We start from the raw sequence: 22,644 nt of genomic DNA, 5'->3' as shown, positions 1-22,644 counted from the left end.
AAAAACAAATAAACCACCAAAAAGTCAAAACAAAAAAAAAACAAACAAACAAACAAAACAAAATAAAAATCCTCTGTTTTCAAGCCTTGTGAACTTAAACTGCTCAAAGACAAAATTTGTGGTATTTTATTGAAATCCATTATTTAGTGACATTAAAGAACCGTGAAGATTGCAGCTGACAGCTCAAAGGTTCGTCTGGACTTTGGCCAAACGCGTGAAAAAATGCACCAGGACTATTTTAAACTTTTTGTTTGTTTGCAATAGTTTCCAGGGGAGTCGGAGTATTTGCTAATCCAGGGGAAAATATTTGCGGGGGATATCAGGTAAAGGAAAATAAAGAGGAACCGCCTGTTATCACGAACCCACCCGTGATGAGCCACTTAAGTTATTAAGCAAAAATTTTTATTGGATAAATATTTTTTGAATTAAAAACATCGCGAAAGTAGGAAAATATAGGTCTACTCTGTAAATAACTTGAAAATATCGTCAAATTACGAGGGCGGAGCTTTAAAAGTCACCATTAAGTTACCTACGCTCGAGCCTTTGTTTGAAAAATCAACGTTATTTTTAGGAAGCCTCTAAATCACTACGGTTTATGTTTGATACTCTCAGGGTGCTTGAAATAACTTCTTATTGCAAAATTCTGCAAAAAGAAATCTGACTGCAATGCATTTATACCATTAAAGTTCACACTTGGACCGAGGAGGTTCGCCAGCGTATTGTGTAATGATTACTGCAATGTGATTTGGGTTGAGCTATTCAATATAATACTACAATGCAGAAAAATAGCCGACGTGTGTCTCTTTTTAACTTTGTTGGCGATACACAAAAAATCTGGCACGTTATTCAAATAAATTTGTCATGAAGAGTTTAGCTAGTGGATAATTAGTTCTTCATTTAATTAATCAGTTTAGAAAGATTTAGTTTTTGGTTTATATTTAGAATGTATTTTATGTATGGATTCGAATTCCGACGTCTTTTAGTTTAAGCTGACGGGATGAGTTTCCGACTTGTGACAGCCTGGTCTAACTTCTTTAGATGGACGAGCTTAGTTTGTGTACTGACCTTGCTTTAGAAGCACACGAAAGTTCATGTTTCGGCTGACGCAATTAGAGGTTGATTCTATTGACCGGAAGCATTATGATGAAATACTCCGTTGTTCAATTCGAAAGTCTCGTGAAATTTGTTTGGTTTTGTGTTACAACAAAAAAATGTTCAATCTCTCAGGGTCAGCTGGCTGGCATGCCGACCCATATCTGTCAGTAATGACTATTATAGCTTTTTCTTCATAGCTTACTTAGGAGAGTAGAGAGAAGAAAGAGGAAAGCAGACTAGCAGAATGTAGACAGTTTGCAGAAGAGTAGAGTCAAACTTGCCAATAATTTTTGAGTTACTACGCAGCGAAAAATAGAAGCTTAGAACAGCGGAAGCGGTTAACAAAACCGCACCTTGAATAGCAAATTTGATAAATGTTAGAAAAACAAAATCTTTCCCGTTTTTTTGGCGTTGAAAGTGTCTTCTTCGGTTCGTCCAATCTAAAGGCCTTCATTAAATTCATCCCGTAAGGAGCCATTTGCCTAGAAATGAAAATGTTTCAATTTTCTATTGGTTTAGACGAAAATAAAAATCGATTTTCAACCAATCAAAAAGCACGTTGTGTCTAAAATATGTTATACATAAATTGTGTAAATAAATCCCTTCTGGAGGCTGGTATATTGTCTGATAATGTCCGCGGCTGGAAGATCTGAGACATGAAGGAAGTGGACACGATACTTTAACATGTTTGTCAAATAAAGCATAAGAATCTTCACTGTAAAAAATCAGGATGAAAAGCTAGTGGAGACTTGAAAATCCTTGAGCATCGGAGGAGGTCTGCAACCCAGTGGGTCACCATGGCAACACAACCACTAAACTATTGATATAAGTAGGCAAACTTTTTATTATCAACTGAGTTGATAACAAAAATCGGCCACCATCAAATGTTGAGAAGTGTTAGCCTTCCGTCAGAGCGAGTAATCGAAGGGCTTCCGCTCGAAACGTCGGCTTTTAAACACTTAGCTGTGGCCTATTTACGTTATCAACTCAATTGATAAGACTAAATTACCCTGTTATACTCTCCCATCGATGCAGCACCACAGTTTCTTCAGAAACTTTACTCCTTCAATAATATCAAGACTAAATGATGTTATAATAGTGTTAATTTCTCCACAATATAAAATTTACGTATCTAAAGTTATTATTTTCTGTAATCTAATATTGAACGATCATATCACTGCACTAAAATTGGGAAGCTTTATAAAATACTCACGAAAGGTATAAACTGTAAGAATAAGCACAAACAAGCAAAAACTCCATACTGTGGCCTCTAAAGTTCTATCATATAATTCAAAAACTCATTAATAATTCATAAGCCCATAAACCTATCAAATGGTAGATAATACATCACGTGCAGTGACTTTATATCGATAAACCTCATCCTTATTAGTATGCGGTGTTTTATCAGATCTAAAGACACTGCACGTGACTTATGAATATTAATTAATTATCAACACAGAAACTGACACAACGAATGGTGGGAACATATTTAATGTTCTTTCAACAAATTTCACACAGTAAATTTAATTTTGCACCAAATTAATAGTACAGTTGTGAATTACACATCTGGAAAAATTCTCATTTTTAGGCTTCCGAAAAGTTCTGGAACAGGACGCCATGTCCTCTTCGGTTAGTAGAAGAAAAGTACAAAACACGTGTGAGATTTGATTTTCTTGCATACTAATTTAATCCCTAATGTTTTTCTCGTATGCTAATTTCAAACGTTCACAAAAGCATAATTGTTATGAACTCTCTTGACACACGCTTTTCCAAGAATGTTTTGAAGCCGTTCAAAAAACTCGCAGCACGTGTTTTATCGGGTCAAAAACGCCTCGTGGTTTTAAACCCGATAAAACACTCCTGCTCGTTTTTTAAACATTACTTAAGTCCTTTTGAATCAACCTCGAAGTCATGTAGAACACATTTTATGATGTCTTCAAAAAATCAGACGATCCAGCCACTAATTTGCTAAATACGTTTTTCTTTTACGGTCGATCACAAATAGATTGAGTCTGTGATTTCGTCATCTTTCAAATCTGCATATTATAGCAACTTGATCCTCTGGAACTAACAGAAAAAAGTGAAAGTCGTAAAAACAATTTCTTAATGCTTCAAAACAGCATCAATTGGGCAGATGCAAGTTTCGTTGTTTTAACGCAACACGCATAAATCATTAAGACTTCAGAAAACTGAATTTAAGAACATTTTGGTCTAATTCCGGTAACAAGAGAACTAATTTTTAAATTGCAGCACTTTCAATTATTGATTCATAAAGTTAACACCTAAACAATGTGTAGTTCGTAATACTTGTCGACCTCGCTTAGCTGACTCAGATTTGGACCAGCGTTCTGTTCGCCTTTCTCAGAAAGCTTTACGTTTTACCAAAGGCCTAAAATTCAAAGAAGTTGAAGCTCGTTTGTTAAGCAAAATGGTGGAAAGAGAATCCTCAAGTCTATCTGCTCCAAACTTCTTCTGAAAACACCTTGATCATGCGTCCTCGTTCCCGTTGTAAAACGATGCAAGTATTTCAGGGCCGTAGCCATATTCACGTGTTTGGGAGTAAGATAAAGGCAAGGACTAATATGAAAATACGAAAATGTCCAGACTGGAAAGGATTGTAACATTCTTTCCTAGATTGTAGACCAGGTGGAGTTATTTTTGGTACGGAGGACGATGATAATAAAGAATAAACTTTTCGGGAGTTCTCGCTGTTTGTAAACTTAAGTGTCGTCGCCTAAAAACCCAGTGGGTTAACAGTTGGTATAAATTTTAGATTCAAAAGCTCTAGCATTGATTGACATAAAGAAGTAAACATTAGATCCAAGCACTGCATAAAGGTTTCTTTAAGATGCTTTGTTGTATATCAAACAGCTTTCTGCTACAAACCTATACCCATTCGAGTACCTCTTATTGTATTTCTCCCGGTTTCAAATGATGTATTATTCAAAAAGGCATCCCAAGACCGATATCGCCGCGCATGTTTTTAAACACCGATGCTTCATATATTTGCAAGTGGTGGTAGTCAAGTGTTCCTGTTATCTCCAGAGACAGCACCAATAGTTTTAATTTTACCGTCAAGAGGTTCTCATTGAAATGTTGTTTTTTTCGGTCAAGTCCAGAATGGACCCACACGCAGTTGAAGTCGCGCAAAATATATTTTAGGGTTTATCTTTCCTAACTAAATATTAGCAGTAAAAAAAAATATAAAAAAAATTAATTAATTAAAAAAAAAAAACTGACGATTTGTTAGAGCATAAAATTCTCTCGCACTTCCGTGACAATGAAAGACGACGTTCTTAACTGGATAAAAACAAATGTCTGGAGCCGACTGTTGGTAAAAGAAGTGCAGATTCGTGAGTTCGTGTAAAGGTAGAATTTATAATGGATTTTGATTTTAAGCATGGGATTTCCGGCAATATATAGATTTAGCCAAGCCTAAGGGCGGAGCTCTTGTTAGTTTATTTTCCAGCCATTCACTACAATATAAACTGTAATAAAACTCTTCAGCACTACCTGTACAAGAGTTTCTTCAAGGGGATTTAGGAACCAGTCCGGGGGTGGGAAGGAAAGGGAAGGAAAGGGAAGGGAAGGGAAGGAAAGGGAAGGGAAGGGAAGGGAAGGAAAGGAAAGGAAAGGAAAGGAAAGGGAAGGGAAGGGAAGGGAAGGAAAGGGAAGGGAAGGAAAGGGAAGGGAAGGGAAGAAATTATGAGGTCTGGAACTTGGGGACGATGTTCTTATAACTTACAAAGCGATCAACACGTATGCTAGTCAGCGGTATCTTCAAGCAGCTTAGGACCTTCGTTGATGTTCCTATCTTTTTGAGCACATTTTCGAAGATAGGGGAATGTTTTGTTCTTCAGATGAAATGTGTGATATCAGCATCAGTTAAAATCGTATTCTATTGAGCGAGACTAGTAATTTGGTTTGGGAAAATGTGGCAAAATTGAAAGACACGACCCGTAAACTACTTTGCGTTAAGACATCATAAGTCGATTGAAGAGAATACACGTGAGAACAGTGAGTCATTAAAACAATATATGGGCGTCTCTTACATCTTCCCTAGAAGTTACGAGGTATGACTGCTTGCCCCACCACTTGCCCTAATATTTCAACCTTCTCTGATAAGCGTAGAAATTTAAAAAGAAAAGTCATTTTCGACTCCTGTTTGAATTAAAGAAAATAAAAGTTGGTTGAAAAATTATGTATCAGCATTGGCTGGATAGGCAAAATTCTTAGAAAAGGAATTGTGTACTGTAGTTCAAGGCTATTATCAAACTTCATAATTCTGATGCACACCTCAAAAAGAGAACAAATAAATTTCAAGTTTCTATTTATTCAGTTTAGGTTAGTGAGGTAAAATTGAGTCAAACATTCATACGACGAAAGGTGCAAGACACAACTAATCGAAAAGGTTAGCCTATTTGGAACAATCGCCTTCATGTACAAACGGAGACCAGGTTTGTACTGATAACGGGAGAACACCACTGTTTTACAAGAAAATAATGATCAAGAATTGGTAGCAAACCACAGCCCTGGGTCTGCCATGAATTTCAATTTTAAGAGAGTGCTTCTAAAATGCACAAAAGAACTCTCTGTCGTAAGAGGAGAGGCTTTCCTTTCTTCATTTAAAGAAATACCGAGGTTATCATCTTTCCACATGGTCAGTGGAAAGTGAGAATGAATGAGACTGATAGCGACCATGTTGTTTTAGAAAATATCCAGTGGAGGATAAAAACTAAGATATGGTCTGCACAACTCTCTTCCTTTAATTTTTTTTAACCCATAAAGTCAAGGCATTAATACTTTTATATTGTGCATTGTGTGGACGCCAATTAATTTAACTTTCGTGTGTCAAAATACAAAAAGATTTTCTCGTCACCTTTGTGCCCGAAACATTAAAGGGGAGAAGGCAGGTCAAAGTTAAAACATGAATTTAAATAGGTGGGCCTCCATTAATTCCAGTCCTTATTAAAGCAGGATCCTTGCTTTTCCAGATTCTAACCCTATAAACTCACATGTCCTATGACTTGTTCCTTATATCAATGTTTAGTTTGGGTATGAGCATTGATAGCCTGAGTAAGAGTATTTACTGCAATCTAAATAATAATATTACATGTTACAATGTGGTTACTTACACAGCAACATTATATAATCACACAATTCCAAACAAAGGAAGTCAGGTTATAGACTCACCTGATTTAACTTTTGAGGTCGAAGAAAACGGTAAAAAAAGAAAGCCGTGATGACAACTCACTACGGAAAACAGTTTACAGGAAACCGACATTTATGGACAGATTACACACATGCATACATACATACCTGAACTTTATCTATACAAGATGAATGATAAAAGCTAAACGCTTATGGGGTCGTGTGTTTAGTTATCGAGTCAAATTAATAAGAAACTTAATAAATAGCTTAAGGCTCTTAATAACTACTAAAATCGAATGTAATATCTCATAATCCTAAAAATGTCTAAAACCCTGGTTGCTAAAATAAACTGTAGAAGCTGGTTCTACTTTACAAGTAAACTCTGCGAAATCTTTAATTTCACTTAATCTAGAGCTAATAGTTCTACGTGGTTCAGAAGCAATATCAGAGTTTTTCGATGTGATTGCATTCCAGAGGACTGGCCCTCTGTAACTATTAGATTGCTGTAAAAAACGAGATGTAAAAAATAGGTACAACAGTATTATCTGTCCCCTGGCATAAATTAGATCATGATCAGAAATACCAAGTGGAAATACTCCCGTGGAGCTTATCAAATTCCTACGGGTTGTGACAATCAGCGTAGATGAGTTCTCGTCGGCTTCGTGATGATGTTTTGCGTATTGAGATTATCAAAAATGGTTTGCAGCTTTGCAAAATGCTGTATCACTGGAGTCATTAAATTACTAGATTACTGGACGAGTCATCCTACAACCCGACATCACACAAAGGCACAACTATTAGGACCCTTACGCGAAGAGCGCAACTAGTATGCAACACGACAGACAGCTTATCTGACGAGAACAAATACCATGACCGTGTTTTTTCAAAGAACAACTACAACGAAGACTTCATCCAACGTAACACTCACCGACCTACTACTACAGAACCTAACAATACGTAACTCTTACGACTACGGCAACTATACCATACATCTCGTGCATCCTACAACCATTCAGTATCCGCGTCGCTCACAAACCTATTACCACACTACGTCAGTTACTGACTAACGTCAAAGACAAAGACGGGAGCAGTGTATAAGATCAGTTCCTCCGACTGCAACACCTCCTACATTGGTGAGACCGGCGGAGACCTCACAATTAGACTGACTGCGAACAAACGAGCGACGAGGAAAGGCGATGTCAACAATCATATTGCTGAACATCACCGACTCACGAATCACACTATTGACTGGGACTCTGCGCAATGCCTGACCTAAAGCACCAACTACTTTCAACGACTGACGCTGGAAAGCTGGTTTACTAACTTGGAACAGGCTCCCCTCAACAGGTGTCAACCACTAACGGCACCTTACAAACGACTCATTCACGATATTAACATTACAGATGAACCGAACAGAACGACCTGACTTCACTTACGGATCGAGACCGATCAATCACGATCGACCTACGCCACTTGAGTCTGAGCACTGAAACGACTGAAAAACGACAAGAACATTGTTATACTACCAGCCGACAATGGACTTGTTACTGTTGTTATGGACAAGACTGACTACTATGACAAAATGGACGCACTTGTTAACGACAAACAAACTTACGAATTGCTTAAACGTGACCCGACGCCAGCACTACAACGCAAACTCAACAACAAACTACTTACGCTCAAAAAGACTGAAGCCTTTGACACTCAACGCTACTACCGGCTGAGGTGCTCTGTACCACAACCACCTAAACTTTACGGACTACCGAAACTACACAAACCTGGGATACCTATGCGACCTATAGTCTCATTCTGTGGGTCCCCGACGTACCAACTGTCGAAATACCTTACGACGATACTGCAACCACTGACTGACAAATCGAGACGTAAACTACAATCAACTGAGAACTTTATTGACGCTATCAAAGACGTACAGATATCTGACGACTACAAACTGGTGTCTTTTGATGTGAAATCACTGTTCACCAGTATTCCACTTCAATTGGCTCTACAGTGTACTGAAACCGCCATCCAACAGTCTACTGATGCACTACCATTACCGACAGAAGACATTATGGACCTACTTAACCTCTGCCTTACATCGACTTACTTTCAATACAACGGGAAACACTACAAGCAGTTGCACGGAACAGCTATGGGGTCGCCGGTCTCCGTTGTTGTCGCAGAAATTGTGATGCAAAACATCGAGGAACGCGCCCTTGCAACTTGCCGACAAACCATACCGCTTTGGTTACGCTACGTTGACGACACATTTACCGCCGTACACAAAGACGAAATTGACGCTTTTCACAATCACCTTAACGAACAAAACACCGACATTCAGTTTACTAGGGAGATCGAAGAAGACGGCAAGCTTCCTTTTTCTCGACTGTTTGGTAGGCCGAAACAACAACGAACTACGAACAACAATATACAGAAAACCGACGCATATCGACAGACTTCTTGACGAATCATCCTACAACCCGACTTCCCACAAAGCTACGACTATCAAGACATTGACAAGACGAGCGCAACTTATTTGCAACACACCGGACAGTTTATCTGACGAAAACAAGTACCTTGACCGTGTTTTTGACAAAAACAACTACAACACTGACTTCATTAGACGAAACACTCACAGGGTGACCGACACTACAGAAACTAACAGGGACTCCACATCTATCACGACTACAGCTGCTACACCCTACATCAAAGGCACTTCTGAGGCTATCGCGCGGATCCTACAACCTTACAACATTCGCGTAGCTCACAGGCCTATTACTACTTTACGACATTTGCTGACCAACGTTAAAGACAAAGACGAACCCAACAACAGACAGGGAGCGATTTATAAGATCGAATGCTCTGACTGCCAGGCCTCCTACATTGGTGAGACTGGTAGAAACCTTAACACGCGACTAACTGAACACAAACGAGCAACTAGAAATGGCGATGTAAACAATCACATTTCTGAACATCACCGACAAACTAATCACAGAATCGACTGGGACTCTGCTAAATGCTTAACCTACAGTACAAACTATTTTCAACGACTGACTCTGGAAAGCTGGTTCACTAACTTAGAACAGACGCCTCTCAACAGATGTCAACAATTACCAGCACCTTACAAACGACTCATTAACGACGTGAACAAACCGACAAACAGACCGACAAACAACAGACGGATCGAAACCGACCAATGACTGTTAACAAACTCTACACGAGTCTTCCAGCCAATCACATCACGGCTAAACAGACCAATCACGTTCAACAGACCAGACTTTATAACATCATCGACTGACAACTACTCCTCACTTGACTCTGAAGATGACTATCGCACAGATAGTCGAGACGTCAGTCACCAACAACAGTTCTTTTTAGAACTACACTCACCCGGACGATCACACTACACGAATTACTGATACTCCTGGGTTCAAACCATTTACTTTACTGACCAATTAGTTTATACAAACCGGACTAACAACATCCGACTGACAACAAATATTAACTTGACTCTGATGATGACTTCCGCTCAGGTTGTGGAAACGTCAGTCACCAATACCGAAGACATCCTTTCACAGGACTACACTCACCCTGACAATAAAACTACACTATTACAAAAATTAAAATTACAACTATTGTTGCCAATAAATGCGAAGAGCATAAAATGTGTACCGCATATCAATTGCGGTAAGTTTCAAGTGCCTAGTAAATATCATTCTATGGTCTTCTATTCTTCCATCTTGGAGGGTGCTTTGTGTTAATAAACATTGAAGTTCAGTGCCTCTAGAAGCTTTTATGGCCACAAAGATCAACAAAGAAAACAGCCTTACAAAAAAAAATTTTAAGACACCTCTAAAATGATAGTTATACACAACTGACATGTATGAGTGAAGCATGTTCAGTATTAAGGTATCAATGTCAATATTACTCACTAACAGCTTATTTCTATTAGTTTTAAAAACGTCTGTATCTCCGCTTTCAGAGAAGGGCGTTTTTCATGAAAATTTCAACATTAAAGACATAAGGTACCAGCAACAAGTTTTCATTGTAAGAATTTCATTAGATCAGATTCCCGTCACATTTTTCTGTACCTTTGAAAGCATAAGTATATTTAATCACTATAATATAATGAAATCCCCAGTTTTAGGCACATATGGTGGTCATATGAACGACAAAGACAGTATATAAATATAACATCGTACTCCAGTAAAGTGTTCGTATTTAGAATGAAGTTCGAAACTCATTAAAATTAAGTTGACTTCATGATTCAGATTTTAGACAAAGAGATGTTCGATACTTTAAAGATGGAATTTAAAAAGTGTAACTTATCTAGTATTCACTGAGATTTGAATCATTGGCTGACACACAGAGATATAAAAGAGGCTTTGTGAAAAAAAAAAAAAAAAAAAAAAAACCGGGGCCTTAAAATTAAGATATCAGGAGTTGCATATGACAAGTAGTCTACTGGTCTTCTCACCTGAAGTCAATCTCACACTTGAATTATACATAAGATTTAATTATTTGCAGGCAGGTTAGGGAGGCAATTAAAGTAATGGATATATTTTACACGAAAAGAAATCGTAAGGGTGCCTTGTGTATCAAATGTATCTAGTTCAGTACCCTCAGAGTCATAAATTGGACTTTTGGGGTCACAAAATAACAAAGTAATCAAAGAGTTATGCAAGGTCAATTAATCGAGAGTCAGTTTCCTAAAATTGTATGAAAAGGTTAAGATGTGCTTCCGCTTGTGTTACATACACGGATTTATTGTTCTTAATTAATAATGAAATTCCGATAGTGTGACTCAATTAAATTCAGAAGAAAATTTCCAAGTAGGTTACAGAAATGGTTCACTAATCGTAAACTGATGTGTTCACAAAACTTCCCGAAATGATGGTGCCGACACGAATTTATCGTTCATAATCGCTCATGAAATTCCGAGATTGCAACTCAATGAATTTAACAGAAAATATCCAGGAAGGTTACGGAAATGGATTAAGTAAACCCTGCAATAATTAACTGGAGAGAGAATGACAGAAACTTGCTCACGCCGTTCGCTATCATATAAAAAGTTTTTCTAGGCAAAACACAATCCGTAAGATAGCTTCTTCCCCTTAAAAAACACGACTGTCTTAAACATTCCAAACGATAGGACGACAAAATAAAGATTGAATAATACAAACGCTATGAAATCTTATTCGACCGATGAACGGGGGTGAGGGTTTTAAAGCGATGAATGCTAAAGACATTGTTTTACCGAAACGCGATTTAGATTATAAAGTAAAGCTAGTATCAAACGACGATTGGTTAAAAAAGGTTTGAATTTTTCTAGTCCTTAGCGCAAGAGAAAACCCGCATAAGACTCAACTTACCTCCCCTTCTTTCTCGGATCCTCTTTGCAGTCTGTTTTCTGGAGCTCTTCTTATTTCCTTCCTACGTTGCTCTTCGCTGGATATTTGCCTTTTTACTTATGCCTTTTCTTGTTCTCTTTCGCGTTTCTCTCGCCGTATTCTGCCTATCTCAGCGTCCTTTCTTACTTCTTTGCGCGTTTCTCTCGACTGGCTTTACGTCTTTTACTTCTTGCTTTCTTTGGTCGCTCTGTCTCTTTCTTTCCAGCCTACTTTCGCTCAAAACCTTATTTCTACGAACTTGAATTATAACAATTTCCCCCGGTTGACAAAGCTTTAGTACAATGTAGGACGTTCAACACCAAAATACGTGTATGTCAAGGAATAGATGCAAGGTAAATTCTCTTGTTCCATCAGAGTAATTAAATAAGGAGCTTTCTTTGGAAACAAGTTAAGGATGACGTGTGTAAAAGAGATGATCGTTAAACAACTGACGACATCTACAGAATGGTGACAGAAAAGTCGAGAAATGTAATTGCGAGAATAATTTAATCGTAATCATTTTAACAGCGATAGGCATCATAAGTGTATGAGTTGGATTAGAATTTGATCGATGGATTAATAAAAATTGATCGTGTGGGCTTACGTATAGTTAGAATCCCCGGAAAATTCCCAACATTGTCTGATCTTACCCTTTCTTTTACATGTAAGGCACAAAAAGTTGGAATCTCTGTTATTTATTTCTCTTGTCTTAGAGGCACAAATTGAATTCCCTTTAAACCCATTTCTTTACGTTTCCTAATTGATCCGAAATCGTATTCAGAGTCGCCCGTAACCAAGGTCATGTACTTCCATGTTCCACGCGGTCAATACTGGCAGAGCCAATATTTCTGAGCTTTCGATCGGCTAGATCGATCAGAGGGGGACGAAAATAATTATATGCTTTCCTAACCAAGGAAAACGTGTGAAATTCATTTATTTCAATCAGTCCAAAAGACTTGCGGTTTCATAAAATACGTTCTGATGTATTTTCGTTCCGAGACAGAAAACCTAAAGTTTTATTATCAGATGTTAGCGAGAGAACATCCTGATAACTAAGATCATTGTGTTACAATGTAATGCTATATATTATTTAATTCATTTTCCAACACTTAAATGAATTATAAACACATATTTAGAAAATTCTTGCTGGATGCAAATTTTGTGTTTCAACATATTCTCCCTAATCAGATGAAGCTGTCCTCACCTTCTAATAAAATTGCGATATAAGGGTTAAAAATACAAAATTGAATTGAATCACTTAAAAAACCGGTATGGCATGGTCACGGTATTTCATTGCCCTACTTCTTGTGGTAATTCTGGATAGAAACCGGGGCAGTTCCATGCGAACATCTATGGGCCAATACCAGCAACCTTAGCTTGTACAAATCTGTATATAGCTGTATTATATTAGAAGAAATACATCAATCAGTTATCATTATATTTCATATGATACGCACGCAATTTCAGCTCGTTCACTGAGGCCACAGCGTGATACTCGATGATTCCGTTAAGTTCACTGGTTTCACGGATTAGTGTTATCTTACGTTGTTTCATCACATTTCTAACACGTAATCTTTATTTAGCAATTCACTCCACGAACTTAAGTGACTCAGTTTTAAGCATAGAGAGAAAACAGTAAACTCTTCTCTCATTTTACTTTCTCATCCTTAAACTTTCTTTTTTGTCCAACAAATGATCACACTCTCCTGAAAACTTGTAATGCTAAAGGGGTAATTGGTAAAATAGTTTTAATGAAATCCAGACGCAATTGACCACAATCTGAGAGAGGAAATCTTTAAGACACGGTAAAAGTTATTTCGGGTACATTGGGTGCTGATAAAAATGATTGAAACCCTGACCTTTATTCATGGTGGTTTTTATGATGGACTTAAAAGAAGTTCAAAACAAAATACCAGAAATTCTTTCCTTAGTAGAAAAAGTTACAAGCGCTAACAAAATATATTTCTCCTGTATATTTATTGGAGACCAGGAAAGTATATATTTGTGAAAAACAGAAAAGTGTAAATCACTGCGGTAATACTTTTAAAGTATAGATTGCGAAAAAAACAAACAAAAAAAGAAAAAATCAAGATGTATTTTACGGTGGGCACCTCAGAGCCTCTGAATACACAACAGACGGTGTTTTCGTAACTTAACTACCGCTCTCCCCGTTAACACGGACATCCAAACGAACTGGACTGAATCACTCCAGTCCAGGACGACTTTGTTACTTCGTGAAAGATGCTTGAGAATGTTTCATTTCTCAAATTTTTTTTAAAAATTAGCCGTCTCATCAATATTTAGGACAGTGTCCAGACAATTGTGGGTAAACTGAGAAGGTATGCTCTGTGTTCTGTTGATCCAATTTTGAGCCCTTCAAATTTTAAGTACATCGCCAAAAATTCCGTAAGAGGTTAGTGATGACACTTCCGTTTACAAATATCTATTCTAGTTTGGGACATAATTATTTTTGCCGGTCATTTTACACGTAGTATCTAATAGGAGCTCCTCCGATCATTATGCTGCAACGATCATCGAAATATGATAAAGTAATACTTGAGCGGTTACGTCATGCTCAGAAAAGAGGACTCCAACACCTTTACATGTTTTTCAGATCAGCGAAAAAAAGCTTCACTGCAAATATCAAAATGAGAAACCATTGTAAGCTTAAAAATCCTTGAGTAAAGGAGGAGGTTTAGTGGGTAACCATGGCAACCCACTTAACAAGTGTTTTATGCTAGTAATAACCACAGGTTAGGAAGTGCGTGCGAGGGCTATGCATGATTTGCATGCGTTTGTAACAGCTCTCGATCGCTCTACAGTTCAAGTCTTCAATGGATCAACGCCAAGGTCAATGGACGCACAGCTCTCGCTCTACAGTTCAACAACGCCAAGGAGGAACACAGATCTCTCGCAATGGCCGGAAGATTTCGATACCCGATAAAACAACAGACACGAACAGGAAACGTTCCGATCACAAGTTCACACGCTCGATTTTGATTGGACGGCGCGCCAGCTATGCATGAGCTGCACGTGATTCTTCGACGAAATAGACGTCGTCCACGTGATAAAATTGTGTTGTGTGCATTCCAATTTATGGACCGCCACTTCTGCATGAACTGCACGTGATTCTTGACATTCTTAGCTTCAAGAAGGCGAAATTTACTAATATTTGAGCCCTTCAACAACATTAAAGATCACTGACTATGGAACGTGAAACAGCTATGCTTTGGTGAGAATTGTCTTCTGCTTGGTGTTGGTTTCTAGTGGTGAGATGGCCTGTGCTCAAATTACTGCTGCTTCGTGTTTTTCTCGCGTAGTCAAAGCGCCTATGCTCAAATTACGTCCTTTCATTTCATTGGTTCTTAGTGTCCCTAGGGACAAATATTTGGAAGGACGACATTTTTTCCTAAATTCGAGTCACTGCAAGGCAATATACCTGCCGCGCATGCGTTTGTAGCCAATGTTGAGATTAGGATTGCGGGCTCCGCTGGTCGCCCGCAATAAATACATTAATAACGTGCCCTAAAAATTTTTATTTCTTCTTTTGAATAATCTTGCATTGAAATAAAAAGCTTAAAAATCATCAGAAATGGAAAATACGGTAGATATAGCGTTCTATTGTAACCGAAAAGAAAAAAAAAAACTCTAGAAATAATTAAAAAAAAGAATCATACATAAATTCATTGTAATTGAATTATTCTGAATTAATTTTGGTGTAATGAAAAGATTAACATCCAAATTTGAATCTAAACCAAATCTTGAAAGTCTGTAAATAATGAAATATTTCTCATACCAGCTGGCTAAGACGTATTTACTTAACAAAAGAAATGTTGTTGAGTCCATGATGCCGTCATTGATCTGATATAAAGATTTTAAAAAATATGAATCTCTGGAATTAAAGAGATTGAAAAAAGTAATCGATTTTTCCTTTTCGCACTAAATTCCTATTTTTTTTTTCAAAAAGCATCAAATGGGCAGTGCACATCTCATAGTTGTAGACGTAAGATATCAAAAAAAGTCCACTGGTCTAATTTTCATTCCAGTTGAAGAAGGAGCGCTGCCCTTGGCGCTGGTAGGAACTAATTTTGCCCACTGGATATCGGCCCAGGTTTCATTTCCACAACGCCGATAAATACCGTTGACATTTGACCAAACAGCACAATCACTATTGTTGCCATACCACCAGCCTCTGCCTCTATTTTGAGCACAATTGGCAGGATCTCTATCCCAGGTACCAAAAACGAGATCTCTGTGAGGACCGAGTGAATCATAAGAAACAGTCGCATCTGTTCCAAAACAGCAAAAAAGAAAAAAAAAAGGAATTCCCACTATATTAGGATCAAGATAACGCCTGTGAAGCCTCGGGCTTGATTTTTGTCGTAAAAAATAAACAATCAAACAGATCTAAGCTCGGTTTAGACAATAGCCCTATACCGTTTCGATGAAATAAATTTATCTTAGCATTAGATATCATAAACAATAATTATAATCGCTTACGGAAGGACAATTGATTAACTTTTATCGATCAAGGTAGGGAAAATATCAAACTTTTTGGATAGATCGCAGTCGGGTAAATGATCAGATTTGACATTTTTTCTAAAGCAAAGTTCAGTTACTGTTTTATCTCTAACGGTTACGGAGGCAAACTATCCACAAAGGAGCGAGAACCCAATTATATATGAGTAGAATTAGCAGCAAACATAGCCAAACGGCAATAGGTAAGAACAAACCATTTTTTTGCAGGTTACGTGGGAGCCCCTAGATGATGAGATGGAAAAACTATGTTAAGACCAACGATGGGTGATAAAAAAGGTTGACTAACTTGTAATATTGCCAATGTACAACCGGTATTTAGATGTCTCGGTCCCAATCCCAAACCAGCCATACTCAGCGTGAATAGTTTTGTCAGTGGTTACTCCCAGATCTACTCGAAGCATGTTGTTTGTCTTGTTTCGTGTCAGGCGGTTTATCTTGTTCAGTCCGAGCCAAAATTCACCGACCAAGTTACCGAAACCATCTTTGTAGTCATCCCAGGTGCGGTTAAAATCAACAGAGCCATCCATCCTCTTCTGGATCACTGTCCATCCTCCACCGGCTGTAGTTTGGTCACAATATACATTGAAGGCGCCTGAACCATCTGGGTCGATCGGGTAAACACCGCTGATCCTTCGGCCGGATTTGTACAGCTCGGCACAGTTTTTTGCTTCCGTTAAAAAAAAAAAAAGAAAAAAAGGTAATACGTGTAAACATAATTTTAAAAATTGTGTCCCAACATCTCCTCTATTCGACCTTTGTTGCGCTTGCTAAAAATATTCTACCGCCCATACAAAGTTCCAAACACGAAAGAAAACTTATAAATAATACGCTCTTTGCTTCTTAATATCCTGCTACACCGCAGCTTGAACAGAAGATTGCATAACATAAGAGTTCCGCTGCGAAATGATTGTCATCTAGAATCGCAAGATTGACCTCTTAAACATAAATTGACATCGCCATCCTGCACAATAAGAATCCTATGATGAAATGTGCCATGCTGCACAATGTAATAACAAAGAAAAGATGGAATTATCTGAATACAAGTGAGCGAAGAATATCTTGCTTACATTTCATTGGTGTTCTGTTCTCTGTGAGAATGTTAATCTCAAATCGAACTTCAGTGAGTTCCTTCATTATTTCTTCCAAGCAGACGACAGTGTTCTCTTGGCAATCTATTGGGGCTGCAAGCGTCGATAGAAGAATTTGAAAAGTAACAGAAAGAGCCAGAAACAGCCAAGCCGAACCTGGAGGAAAGAAGTCATTATGCGGTGTGAAGTCATTCCAGCTATATAAGTGAAGTTATAAAAAGAATGCCGAGTTACAGAATGAAAAGAGCAACAGACAAACAATTTAAGAAACTATGGGTGCCTTTGATTGCGATTCTGTATTTATATTTTGAAATCAGGATTTCAGGTTTAGCAATATAGAACTAAGAGGCTGAGAAATCCGTCCTCAGTCGTTTTCATGAATAAATCGAACACCAGATATCACAGGTTTCCCTCTTTTGCTTTACTTAAAAAAAGTGACTACAAACTTTAAATCCTGTAAACATTGTTTACTTTGAAATCTATCTATCAGTCATTTCACTTCATGAGATGACATGGTATGACGAGAAAAACCTGGAAGCATGCATGAGCGCGATCGTTCGATTTGTTATCACTCGCGTGATTACGGACCGAATTGGACTCCACTAGGTCCTATTACCATTACAAACTTACAAACTCAAGGTGGACACAGATTGCAATACGAAAAACCGGATTTTTGCTAAAGCCTACATCAGTTTTTTTCAGATTATAATATTCCTTTTACTTCACATGCTTTTTATTCTCTTCAACATAAATTCTGATTCAAGCTGTCAAACGATTCCAACTGGAAGCACGCTAATTCAGAGTCATTTCTTCGCCGTGATGCTACTAAGAACAATTGATAAAGTCAAAACGGATTGAGTAGTTTCACTGCAAGTCATGCCTGGGTCGAATGACTGGCGTTGACAGCTCCGGATGCGGTGTCTTTTTTTTTTTTTTTTTTTTTTTCGATTTTCACCCATACGCTTGGGTGTCTTTGAAGCTTCTGCGGACTTTCCGAAATTTTTAGAAATTTATGAAACCCCGGTCGCAGAAGGAAACGCATTGTGATGACAGACAATAATCTTTTTTGACGGATTATTGATCGAAACTTAGCTAGTGCGACCCGGGCCTAAGTTTTTATTGGCAGCTGACTTTTACTTCCAAAACTTCATTTGATAATGACCATGACTGCAATGAATAAGCCAAAAAACGAGAAACCGAAATGATACCACTGCTAGCCTGTTCAAAGCCATTTCACCGGTTTCACTCTCTGCGGGTTAAAAGACGAAGTTGACCCAATATATCTCCCTCTCCGAGAGACTTACATTCACCGAACATACGTCTATATCATCACTCAAAACTTGATATCACATCATTATCAAACATTCGAAATAATTTTGTATGGCCAGACCAGCTTTCTCCTGATTTTGATCGGATTCAAATTTGAAACTGAATTTACACTACCATATAGATGTTGATGAAATAGCGCAATTTCTCCTGTTTCGAAAACTTGATAGTTTCACAGCGCGTGATGAATGAACTGCAGTATCTATATCGTCACGTGTAAAGATCAACAACTTTGAGGCCGAGATGGTCATCATAGTAGTTTTACTTTTCACGAAGGGGTTAATTTCACTGTAGAACGTGACTAAGGTTGAGTTCAACTTTCTTTTGAGAGGGAAACATTTCTTCGATGGAAACTTGTCTGCTGCTTTGTAGAATAAAATAAAATTACTTGAGAATTGTTATCAAACATAGATTACAATCACTTGTTTCAAACAATGGCGCTCAAAGGTTTCCGTAGGGTCAACTAAAATGGACTCTAACCTTTCTGATTGAAGTACGTGTAACGGATTAGTTCAAGAAATATAACGACGAGAAAGAAGTGTTCACGAATAGTGGTAGGTTTGGATTTAGTATCGGTTTTTTCAATTGAGTTTGTACTGCAGAAACCCTCATTCTCCGCCAACGCGTTGTGCATTTAAGTCCTTGCTGGTAACTCAGAATTCAATCCACAGACTTTCCATGCCTCATTTGACCAGTTGTAGACACATGATGCAACGACTGAGCCCCTGCACTCTAGTTGATTCTCTCAAGAAGCGTTCTGTCGGGTGGTATTTTATCAAACTTATCGACAAAGGCTTTAGTTTGTCAGCGTGTTAGGGGATGCATGAGATTTTCGCCCTGAGAAAGAGCAACCTGGACTCATTGTTTCTTCTGTAGTCAATTCCACTTAGAGACTCGTTTTTTTTAAAATAGATCAAAGGTAATACTACTTTCATGGCCAATGGATGACCAAAGACCTTCCATTTGAGGCGCTTAACGCTCTCTTTTTCGGTGAAATGGTATAAGATAATTCTTATATGTAACCTCAACAAACAACTTCCAAACAAAAATAAATGCTTTAGGATGGTAGTATTCTTTTGAGTAAATATAGATTTAAAGTACTGAAACATTCTTTTTGAAAATCTTGGATCACAAATGATTATATTTGTTGACATATTTTGCCATTTACTCAACCATTGATTAAGGCACAAGCAAATTTAGAACTACAAAGTTATAGGGTACCACGAATGTGAAAGTTCGACTGTGTCAGATAAAGTGATTGTTCTTTTTTCTTGACCAGCATCGAAATAAATTCCGAAACGTTTGAACGCGACTTTTTTTTCCATGCAACGCTATTGATAATATACAATAGGCTTTTCGAGAGTTCTTGTTGTATTGCAAGATGAGTGTTGCATATAAACCGCTTGGGCTTTTTGTTGGCAGAACTCTGATCCCCTTGAAGCAAAAAATGTTTTATGAAAAGTCGTATATTCGGATAAGTGAGAGCTGGATCTAAGCACCATAAATTTCTAGCTTGTTATCACATACCTATTCCTTGTTGAATGCCTGTCATGATGATTCTATAGGTGATGTATGCACCACGCTGCCTAAACGTAATGTTTGAAGAGAAATTGAGAAACTTTACCGAGGATACGGTAGCAAGGTTTCATCAAGACTAACTGAGGTCTCTATCGGCCCCTGAGTTTTTAATTACCTAAGTGCATGCGCATATTTTTTATACAAAGAAATCGTGATTGGGTAAAGTACTTCTGTTATCGCTGAGACAGCTCTAATGGAATTAATTATATCGAGAAGTTTCGTCAAGAGCTTCAAATGAATGAAACGCCCTCTGTTTGAGGTAGCCTTTCAAAAGTCATTGCCAGAATGTGCTCAACGCGTTAAAATGTAATACCTTTCATTCTTAAACGTAGGCAGAGCTGAGAAAACTGAGTTGGAAATGACACCGCACTCCCACACAATAAAAGAAGACATGTTTTGAGGGTGAGTTCATAAGAATTGTACTTGTTAATATTTCATATACCGGATTGTAAAATGGTAGACCATGATTATTGCGAGATATTTTAGATAGTCATTGCATAATACGTCAGAGGCCTAAAAATAATAGATTTCATTTGGTCAATTGCATGAAAAGCTGTGAATATTACAATGGAATTAGATTCCTTCTATTACAATGCGTGGTTTGAAATGGGTAGGAGCGATATCACCGTTGTGTCAATTTCAGTTGACCCCAATAAATCCTATAAACGGGGTAACTTTCTAAGAAACTGCGGTACTGCGTTTGTTGGAGAGTATCGCAAGGTAATTTGGTATCATCAACTAAGGTGATTACCTAATAAATCCTGCTTGTCATCAAACAACTATGGATTACAAACCCTTAAATACGGTTGAAAGGCACCGGCCGCGCTTTCAAGTGGTTAAGTTTAGTGGTTGTGTTTTGGCAACACAACCACTATAAACTTAACTATAAACTTAAACTATAAAGCGGTTAAGCGAATGACAACCTGAAATCTTCTGGAAACAGGTGGTTACTTAAATCACTTAAAGGTAAGCGAGTGAGAAATATCCATGCAGAGATGCCAACCTCTTGAGATTTATAAATATCATCAGGCGCCACTTTCCAACCATTCTGATTGGTTAAACGGTAAAAAAGATTGTTTTACCGGCCTTTCTACGGTGTCTCATTTGGTAAGTTTAAAATCTTAGAATTTCATTTGTCTTGCGTTGTGGCCGATGCGGCTACGACACCAAGAAAACAAAGATATTTGACTCTGGTCCCAAAGAGACCAACTCCCCTTAAAAATGTTGTGATTGCCCACGTGTTCTCCTCAAATGACGTACCTGACTGTAATTTTATTCGGCGTCATGAAAACATGACCACGGATTCATTTACATCATTCAATTAACTCGTACGAAAGTGAGGTAAAAACAGTCATTTAAAACGCAATACAATCTGTAAATTACTTAAACAGCGTGTCTTTACGTATCCGCCCTAAGCAAATGCTGTAAGCTCTTTGATGATCTCTTTGGTATTAGAGAGATGTCCTCCGTTGATTTGTTTTCAGAAAAACCTTATGCCTTTTCCCTGGATCATTAATTACCTTTGATATAGCGAGAGCGGATATCTTGTGTCGGTATATCATGGCTTACTCAGATTCTTATGGAACAGCGTCTAAAATGAATTTCACTTCATTGATTGTCAGACGGCCAAGTACTCACATCATCAATTACTCACTAACTCACCCACTCACGCACTCACCCACTCAATCAATCAATCAATCGATGGATCCAGAGATACTTTATACACATAAATATCACATTGGTGACCTCAGGGAAATTAGCCGGCGGATTTCTGTGCGTATTATCGGAAATACAATAATTACTCATTAATTTAATCTTTCTGATACGATACTGCTGAAGCAAACGAGATGTAACTGTCCTATATAGCATTGCTGACCCAAAAAATATTAGGTATATATTTTATTCAGATTATTAGTATCCATTTCTCCTTCAGAGCTGAGGTTGACTTCAAATGCTACTTTTAGCTTTTAAAGTATAAGCTTTTGGTTTTATAATTTTATCAGACGATAACATGCCGATGTCTTCTCTGTCCGGAAGTTTCGACAAGTTCATTATTAGCTGATGTTTAATAAAACGCAGTCTTCAGACTTTGGAAACCAAATATAACTGTATATCTAATAAGTGTTGAAGTGGCTAAATTCTACTTCCGTTATAAAAATAAAAACAAATAAACCACCAAAAAGTCAAAACAAAAAAAAAACAAACAAACAAACAAAACAAAATAAAAATCCTCTGTTTTCAAGCCTTGTGAACTTAAACTGCTCAAAGACAAAATTTGTGGTATTTTATTGAAATCCATTATTTAGTGACATTAAAGAACCGTGAAGATTGCAGCTGACAGCTCAAAGGTTCGTCTGGACTTTGGCCAAACGCGTGAAAAAATGCACCAGGACTATTTTAAACTTTTTGTTTGTTTGCAATAGTTTCCAGGGGAGTCGGAGTATTTGCTAATCCAGGGGAAAATATTTGCGGGGGAT

General features: G+C 37.7%; 1 protein-coding gene across 1 annotated transcript; it reads right to left on the bottom strand.

Moving 5' to 3' along the window:
* Positions 1-15,160: 15,160 nt before the first annotated feature.
* Positions 15,161-20,368, bottom strand: LOC149037327 (angiopoietin-related protein 7-like). The gene is made up of 4 exons (XM_089186488.1): positions 20,117-20,368; positions 17,243-17,419; positions 16,462-16,842; positions 15,161-15,925 (listed from the first exon to the last, which is right to left on the bottom strand). The coding sequence occupies exons 1-4, from the start codon at positions 20,139-20,141 to the stop codon at positions 15,648-15,650; spliced, it is 861 nt and encodes a 286-aa protein (XP_089042614.1). The 5' UTR covers positions 20,142-20,368; the 3' UTR covers positions 15,161-15,647.
* Between the last annotated feature and the right edge of the window lie 2,276 nt (positions 20,369-22,644).

Source organism: Pocillopora damicornis, chromosome 11 (genome assembly GCF_964200805.1).
Source record: "Pocillopora damicornis chromosome 11, jaPocDami1.2, whole genome shotgun sequence".
NCBI lineage: Eukaryota > Metazoa > Cnidaria > Anthozoa > Scleractinia > Pocilloporidae > Pocillopora > Pocillopora damicornis.
The sequence above is the reverse complement of the archived record's forward strand: the minus strand, read 5'-3'. Positions and strand labels throughout refer to the sequence as shown.